This window comes from Pinus tabuliformis, chromosome J, assembly GCF_031772625.1.
Source record: "Pinus tabuliformis cultivar Carrire ecotype Pingquan chromosome J, CPIR1, whole genome shotgun sequence".
NCBI classification, from domain to species: domain Eukaryota; kingdom Viridiplantae; phylum Streptophyta; class Pinopsida; order Pinales; family Pinaceae; genus Pinus; species Pinus tabuliformis.
Window position 1 is genome coordinate 1,294,485,777 of NC_142295.1, and position 9,450 is coordinate 1,294,495,226.

Below are 9,450 nucleotides of genomic sequence, written 5' to 3' on the forward strand. Positions count from 1 at the left end.
GTTGAAAACGAAAAGGCTAGTTCGAAGCTTCATAGATTATTTGCAGAGAAATTTCAAACATGTTATACGATTTATCAATGTATTGCAAAGTAATTTCAAACACATGATTCAAATTGTCGATGACCTACAAAGCAGGTTTGGTAATGTGCACTATAAACATAAATTCCCATGCAATGCGTCCTCCTCTATGAGGATTGTGGATAAAACCCTACCTAGTAGGAAGGTCTAGGTACTTGAAATTAAATAATGTCACTCTCCTTAGCAAGCGATTTTTAACTCATGATTAGTTTAGCCATTGAAAGAGAAAAGTCAAGGAGAAAGGCAGCCGACGGTCCACCCCATGTGTAGGGAAAAGGAAACCAATGACACCAAGATAGCCTTCAACTATCCAATGCACGTGCCTGCTCATATATCCTTGTTTTGTTCCTGTTGTGCACAGATTGTCAATTTTTTTCATCATTTTATAATATATTTCCATGGAATTTTTGAGAGGTTTCTCATGATTCATAATGAGTGAGTCTTTTCAATGTAGACTCATGTCAATCAACTAAGATTATGGAGTCCAACAAGGAAGTAACCTGTAAATCTAATTTATATGAATGAATTTATATTACTAATTATTATTATTATTATTATTATCAATTATTATAATATATTTTATTATGATAATTAATAATTATTGTAATTATAATTTTTAATAATTATTGTTAATTTTAATAATTATTAATATTAATATTATTCATAAAAATTATTAATAATTTTAGTATTAATATTATTATTATAAGATGGGGTGGTAGGAGGGGGAGGGATTCTCATTAATCCTAAAGGAATCATAGAAGATAGATATGCTTGGGGTCTGGGAATGAAGACAAATAATCAAGCAGAGGCTTATGGGTTGTTCCTCGGGCTCTCTCTGGCCCAAAAAAAGGGAATCAGGGATATGCATATCCTAGGGGATTCCATGTTGATTATAAAGCATATGAACTACAACTCAGTCGCTCAAAACATTAAATTGAACCAGATCATCAAGAGAACTCAGGGAATGATACCTCTCTTTGAACAAGTTAAGTTTTTCCATATCCTAAGAGGTAATAATAAGGAAGCTGACAAGGAAGCCAATTTGGCCTATAAGATGAAAGAAGAAAGAAGTGAGGTGAATGGCATTGTGGGATCGGTTACCATCCCCTAATGGTTGTTATGAATCTCAAACTTTTGATAGTTAAGGGTGATTCTTGTAGGAAAAAGAGTTATAATAGGAGTGAAAGCATGGATTTTATTTTCCCTTTCTCCCCTAGCTTGACTCCCTTCCCCCTGTGCTTCCCCTTTCTTCCCCTTTACTTCTCCTCCCTACCCTTTCCCCCCCTTCCACCTCATCCACCTCTTTTCCCTTCACCTTCTGCCTCGGCCACCTTGGCATCCATTTCACCATCCCCCTCTTCCCTTCTCTCCTCACCCCTATCCCATCGACATTCATATCCCTCGACCCCTCTTCCTCCCTCGTGGTGCCCCTAATGTTTGACTTATGATGCAGTGTGACTGATGTCCTTGGGATGGTACTCCACTTGGAATATGGTGAAGTTTACGTGTGCAAGCCCTAGTAATTTCTCCTTGTATCAGTGGTGGCAACCAGCGAAGTCGAGATGAAACCATGGGAAATTATGGTGAGTGCGAGGAAAAAATAATCCATCTGGTCTGGGGTGGTCAGTTTGCGTGAGGGAAGCTAGTGTTGGACAAGCTAGTGGTCATTTCCATGATCATAGGAATTATGGAAGAGCATTGGGATTTAAGAAGAATGAGTACTACTCATCTACTCTGCATCAGGATCTAGACCATAATTCTCTATATAAGAAGTAGTAACAGTAAGATATTTTTTCACAAAAATTGGTTTCCTGTTGTCTTGTGGGTTTCCATCTTAAGGACCTAGTGGTCGGGTTAGGGAAATATGGGTAGTGGCAAAGTCTGTGTAATTTGCACGGTGGTGGTTTCAGAGTGTAGTCGTGGATATGAATTGGTCGTTGCTGTGTAGTCTTATAGAAGCACAGTAAGTCCTCTCTTAGTTTTGTTGTCCTTTTTTTCTCTGTGTCGTAGTTCTAGTCACCCCCCCCCTCCCCCCCCCGCGCTCAATATGGAAGCTTTGAGTATAGCAGAGACAGATAGCTCGGTGTTAGGTTCATGGGGCCATTGTCGGCCTCATTCGGGTAGAACGTCTAGGCGCATTGTAAATGATTGAGGTAGGTTCCACCATGTTTGCAGTATCTGCGATAAAGAGCATGTGGAAATGAAAGAAGGGTTGACGATAATTCAAAGGTGCATTCATTAACCACAAAATGAGACTCTTGAAATGCAGGAGCAGAAGTTGGAAAAAATGAGAGAATTCATCAACTAGAAGACGAAGTTGATGCTCTGCGTCTGCAAATTGAGCACCTTCAGCTCAAGCTGGTAGAGAAAAGCCTGAGGTCGGATGAAGAAAATATTGGAATCGATCTTAACAGCACGGTGCCAATGGAGGAGTAGACAATACCATGTGCCTTTTTTTGCCTATTTTCTGATGTCAAATTATAAATGTAAATATCTGTTGAACCAATTATGTAGGATTTATAGCAATAGTCAAGTAGTTAGGGAGAATTTTGTAATTTTGGGGAAGAAAAATATGGGCTTTGTAGAACAAAATGCAAATTATGATGCCCATGGGTGGCTCTGAACTATTTTTGTAAATAGCCCGAATGTTTGCCGCATACAGGCGTGGATTAACACAAAACTCTTACTCTTTTTAGTTGAAAAAAATAGTATTAAATAATTATTATTAATTATAATATTAATAAATAATTATAATTAATATTAATTAGTATTATTACCAACGTGGTTGATATATGTATATCCACCACCCACCACATTAATAACTGGTAGATGTATTTTATTAAAGATTAACTATTTATTTTATTAAAGACTAACTATTTCTCATTATTAATAATTATATAAATAATAATAGCCATATTATTTTTTATTTATATAATTATATTTATTATATTAGCGTTATTTTTTATATTAATATAATATTAGTTATTACATAAAATATTGCTAATATACTAATAGTTATATTTAAAACTATAATATAATTCACATATAACATAATAATAATAACATTTAGTTATTATTAATAATATGTATTTATTTCTCACCATTATGTTATTATCAATAATTATTATATATTTATTAATCTAATTGTCAATATATTTTATATATTTATTTGGAATATATTAATAATATTAACTATGTATAGACTATATATTACCTAAAATATATTATACTATTTTTTTTTTCTATGTAAAGGCTAGTTCTATATTAAGAAAATAAAAATATGTACATGGATTTCAGACCTTCCGAGGAGGCCGAGGCCAGTCCTCATACAGTAAAAACTGGACCATACTGTCTATCCGTTCAAGCTGATTTACAAAAAACCCTCCATAGTTCTGATGTGTCTTGACACTCTGACTGACTGGACTTAGACAAAACCAGTTAACATAACAGACTCTAGTACAGAGAAGGATAACTGTAATAGATTGAAACAGACAGGAAGAAATAGACTGAGACATTAGACTGAAACAAACAGGATGAAATAGCTGCATTAACACTGACACAAGTTCAAAAAGCTTGGCAAATGCACCCGATGAAGATTAGGCTGCATGGCTGGGCGACGCTTGTTGCTCCTCTTTCTCCGGACTGGGCGAGGCCAGCCAAGTGACAAACCCTTCCTCATCCAGGATCGGTTCTCCACGCGAGTCGGTGACCAGGTGAAGGCAGCCAAAGCCATGCTGAGAGTGGTCGCTGAGCGTTTCCTTCTCCATAGCAGGATTGGAAGACGGTGGGTCTCCCTGAACCGGGGCCTCCTGAACCGGGACTTCCTGGACCTGGGTATCCTCGAGACAATCCGCTTTGTAGACTAAACCGTTCATATCCCCCAGTAGAATGCCACTTTCCTGAGCACTTGCTGAAGCAGGGGAAGTCGAAATGGGGGCGCTGGGCTCCTCCTCAGAAATATACACAGTGAGATTAACCACCACCTCTGGTCTGATAAGCCGGCTCGGGAACCTGAGACGGAAGGCTTGATAAGTGCCTTGCGGAACAAGGCTCTCCTGCTCCGAACTCGGGGAAGAGGGGGGAACAGAAGCAATTGGGGCAACAGGCATCAGATCCTCATGAGCAGGGCCGGCTCTAATACCCGACCTACCTCCACGTCTCGGAACGCCTCTACTGCGTGGCATGGTGCTCAGAGCCAGAGACCCGAAAAGCCGTTCAAGCTCGTGAACACTGGATGCGAGAGTATCCCTGCTCATTCCCCAAGCATCGACAGAGGAGCATTGTCCATGAATTGGCCCAGAATTCACCATATAAAGAACAGAGACGGTAACCTCCGCGGGAGTATGACGCTCCTCCATTAAACTGGTTCGCATCGAGGTCAGAGCTGCCATGCTCGCCTTGAATGCAAAATCCTCTCGAGACTGATCCAAAGTGCAGTCACTTACCTTGAGCATTAACTGTAAACCGCCCTCCCAGATCGCCAGGTACACATGCCTGCCATCCGTCAGCATCGAAGGTGTCGTGGCGCGCGGCATTCTTAATGACTAGTATAGGCACCCGCATCTGGGTAAAATATATTATACTATTACTTAGAAATAAAATATATAATATATATAACAATTTAATATAATATAATAATATATATAATAATATTTTATATAATAATATATTATTTAATAATATAATATGTAATAATAATATATTATAAAATTTAAACTTTAGGGTTTAATTTATAAACTCTAGGGTTTAAATTCTCATATATTAAACCCGTGGGTTTATTAATTCCTAGTGTTTATTAATCCCTTGTGTTTTAAATATTGATCCCAAAATATTAATAACTTTGAAGTAATATTTTAAATGCAATGGATTAATAACCAAAGGGATTAAATTAGAAACTAAAGGAATTATTAATATTATAAATCGAAGCTACTAATAAAATCAAACATTTAATAATATACAGCCAATGAATTAGTAAGCCCAAAGGATAAAAATTATAAACCTAAAGGATCAATAAACCCAAGGGGACGGAACAATGGCAGAGACGGAATGGAGAACTGGCTTGGGTTAGGGTTTTGTCTAGACACTAAAGACTGCAACAACACCGAACGCCCACACCTGCACCTCCCAGCCCCCCCCCATACGGCAGCCCCATATCTTACCTCACATTGCCATTGAGCCGTCACAGTTATCCTTTCACTTTTACTGCCTAGGTTTTTACCCTCTTCCTCCTCGACTCTACCCCGCCTGCTCCCGGTCACAACAGCGATAGGCATCCCTAGGTTCTAGAGGCAGCTGGCGTGGGAAAATCGTGATGGTTATGGAGGAGCTTGTCGACTACTCAGAGGACCCATTAGTGGGTACCTCCATTTGGACATCTCCCCAGGTAAATCTGGCAAGCAGCTACACCTATGGCTGCAAGTTCTCTGACACCGTTGCTTTGCTGCCCTCGATCTCAGGGCCTTCATGTTCAGTGGTTACCCTCTCGGAGGTCTCCCCCTCCTTGCCAGACCTCACTGCTCAGCCTCTGTCACCTTCCACCCTAAATTTTGTGGACCAAACCCTGGAACCTAGCTTCGGAATATCCTCGGAGGGCCTCACTTCTTTTCCATCTTCTGCTAGCTCTCGTGTCCCCTCGGCAACTCAATCCAGCAAACTTGTCGCCATCACACCAGGGCATCATACAACACCGACCTTCACAGCCCCCCCATCTGGAAATTTTACTGAGATTCCCCCCATCTCCAGAGTTTTCCCATCTGAGCCCCATTTGGACATCCCTATACTTGTGACAAACCCTACCTAGAGCGACTCCCAGCCTACCTTACCCGACGAAAGATCCCGAAAAGAAAAAAAATAGAGGGTTTTGAAATCAAAGGCTATCGAGGTCTTCCTACGTTTAGGCGAGGACTTTCAGTGGAGCGAAGCCATGGACACAGCCGACTGAGTATTGGTGGGAAGAGTCAAGGGTCGGTTCTACAATGCCTCAAGGCTGAAGCAGTGGGCGACGGAGGTCTGGGGTCATCATCTGGCTGAACCACCGTTTGTCCAAACCTTTGTCAGGGGATGGTTCGCGCTTCGTTTCGCCAGGGCAGAGCATACCAATTGGGTACTCTCAATGGTTTGGCATCTGGAACAGGCACCAATGCTCCTTCGTAGGTGGACTCCCCTCTTCGATCCAAAACGGGAACAACTTGGAGCAAGCCCTCTTTGGGTCCAACTACCTGGCCTGCCACTACAGTTTTGGTTCGAAGACATCTTCAGATGCATAGGGAACACCTTGGGTACTTACCTAGAGCACGATAAATCCTATCTCACGACAGGTAGGATGGCATATGCAAGAATACTGGTACACCTAGATACCAACGATGGATTACAGGAGTACATCACGATTCAATGGTGGAATTTCTCTCGGAGACAGAATTTGGACTATGAAGGGGTTCCCTTTAGATGCAGAAGATGTCACAAGGTTGGGCATCTCTATAGGGACTTCCCTCTTAACAACAAGAAATCAACTGGGGATGCAGGATGGGCAATACCTTCAAAGATTGTACAAGATCAGGGGGAGCATCCCCCCAGCGAAGAAGTTGGGACTCAAGCGAATCTAACACCTTCAAATAAGGCCCTCTCTCAGGAGACCCCGAAGAAACGTGGCAGGCCTCCTCTTTGACCTCCCTCTCCTCCTCTCACTAGGGCAAGGGCGGCTGCCGGGGCTGCGGTTTCTTCAGGTATGATTTCCTCTTCTCCTAGCCCTTCTCATTTGTATACTTGTGATGTTTTTAATGCACTTTCTTCTGCTGGTAAAGATTATGGAGTTGGAAATACACTTCCCCCCACCTCCCTAGCCTGTTCCTTACACTTCCCCGCTTCCACTTTCTCTGTCACTCCCCCATCTCTCCTGGATCTTCCCCCCTTTATTACCCCGTTTCCTGAAGCAGGGCCTTCCTCCCCATGCTATCAGACTCAATCTAAGGTTAAGAAAAAATTAAAGGTCTCTGATCATATTGGATTAGACCTTATTTTGACCCCCTTTCCTCCTAAGCTTCCAAGGGGATGACCCACCTCCCTCTCAAAAGCTCAAATCCAGGCCGGAGACGAGATCGCCTCGGGCAAGCAATCAACCATCCACAGGGCACTTAGAGCATTGAACCCCTTATCTGATCCCCCCCATGAAGATTGTCTCTTTCAATTGCAGAGGGTTAGCTAGGCCCGATAAAAAACTAGCCCTTCGAAGACTGATCTATGCTACTCCAGTCGATGTTATCTTCCTTCAAGAAACCTTAGGACCAACTGAATCCATTACACATCTCCTTGATTCAATGTTCCCTAGCTAGACCTTTATAGGCCTTGATGCTAATGGTCGATCTGGGGGAATTGCCCTGGGGTACAATAAGCGTTCCATCAATCTTAGTAACTGTTGGGGAGGCCCAGGGTACATTGGGGCAGACCTGTTTTTAGCTGATCTGGGTATAGAGGTGCGAACCATCAATGTATATGGGTCGTGCCAACACAGGCCTACCTTTTGGGACCATCTCCTAAGCTCTGAGTTAATGCAGAAGGATTTCCTAATCATGGGAGGGGATTTAAATTTTTCCATTGGTCACTCTGAATCCTGGGGACACCAAGCTCAATTGGACCCCTTATCTGCCTACTTTGAGAATTTATTGGATTCCCATAACCTATTGGACATCCCCTCAGCTAAATTGTTGCCCACTTGGAGGAACAACAGAGTTGGGGAGGACAGTCTTGCCCGAAGACTTGACCGTTTCCTTATCAAGGAAGGACTTCTAACCCTGGGTCTAATCCATAGACAATGGGTGAGATCAGGAGGCATTTCTGATCATCTGCCAATATACTTGGAGATCGGTGGGGGGCCTCGGAAACCCAAGGGTCCTTTCAAGTTCAGCTCCTCATGGTTAAAGGATCCCACCTATGTTCGTATGATCACGGACTTCTGGAAGTCGCATCCCCCAGCTGCTGGAGGGAACATAGCTGAGGATTTTTCTCACAACCTTATAGAGATGAAGAGGCTCTCCAAAATATGGGCACATAACAAGAGAATACAGGATGATCAATCCCTAATGAATGCAGAAAGAGAAATTGTTGATTTTGAAAATAGCTCGGGTGGGGTTTACAGATCGAATGAACACAAGGACAAACTCACTGATCTATATGCCATCAGAGGAAAAATTCTCAAGGATCGTGAAGAAGCATGGAGGCTGAGAAGTAGGGCGATCTGGCTACATGAGGGAGATGACAATACAAAATTCTATCATAAGTATGCAAATGGCCAGAAAGCTATTAATACCATCTGGCAACTCTCGAATGAGTAAGGCCTCCCTGTAAACACATTCCCCCAGCTCGCATCTATGGCATCCTCACACTTCAAATAGATCTACAGGGATCCCCCAAATGCAAATCTCGCCGAAATCATACAAGTGGCCCAATTTTTCCCACGATTTGTGGAGTAGGAGGAAGGCAGGGAACTGACTAAGGAAGTCACTATAGGTGAATTGGAAGCCACTCTCAAATGGTTTAAGAAGGACAAGAGTCCAGGGCTAGATGGATGGTTGGTCAAGTTCTACCTAGCCTTCTTTGAGACTCTAGGGGCAGACCTCCTCAAGATAATTGAAGACTCCAGAATAAATGGTAAGATGCATGAATCCTTCAACTCTACATTCATCGCCCTCATTCCAAAGTCTGACAATCCATCCACCTTTGATGACTATAGACCTATATCATTATGCAATTGCATCTATAAGATCATGGCTAAGATCATAGCCAATCGAATGCGGCCCATTCTATCCACCCATATATCACAGGAGCAATTCACCTTTCTACAAGATCGACAGATTCACGAGGCAGTGGGAACAACACAGGAGGTCTTGCACTCATTGCACTCCAAGAAAATCAAAGGTATGATACTAAAGGTCGACCTCTCTAAAGCTTTTGACAGAGCAAACTGGTTGTATATTAGAATGCTTCTAACCCACCTAGGGTTTCCATTCAATTTCATTAAATGGATTATGAGCTGCATCACTAACATACCATTCAGTGTTCTGATCAATGGAGCAGCTTCACCTTTCTTTCATTCTGAAAGAGGTCTCTGACAGGGCTGCCCCCTATCTCCACTACTTTTTCTCCTGATCATGGAAGGGCTCAGTAGGCTTGTTAAAGAAGAGTTCAGAAGGGGCAGATTGCAGGGTATAAAGATCACAGAAGGATGCATATTGACTCATCTGCTATTTGTGGATGATGTTTTGTTATTTCTCAATGGAAGCATAGGGGATTTGACAAACATGAAGAACACATTCGCACTATTCCAATTAGCCACAGGTATGATTGTTAACAGCAACAAGTCCACCCTCACAGAGGTTG

At 42.1% G+C, this 9,450-nt stretch overlaps 1 protein-coding gene across 1 annotated transcript; it reads left to right on the forward strand.

Moving 5' to 3' along the window:
* The first annotated feature begins 7,643 nt into the window (after positions 1 to 7,643).
* On the forward strand, positions 7,644 to 8,405 carry LOC149232028 (uncharacterized). Its single transcript, XM_089381808.1, has one exon. It carries the CDS (start codon positions 7,644 to 7,646, stop codon positions 8,403 to 8,405), a length of 762 nt encoding a protein of 253 aa, XP_089237934.1.
* Positions 8,406 to 9,450: the final 1,045 nt, after the last annotated feature.

What these genes read in the sequence shown, in the direction of transcription:
- LOC149232028 (XM_089381808.1), top strand. Translation starts at nt 7,644, where the DNA reads ATGGGAGGGGATTTAAATTTTTCCATTGGTCACTCTGAATCCTGGGGA.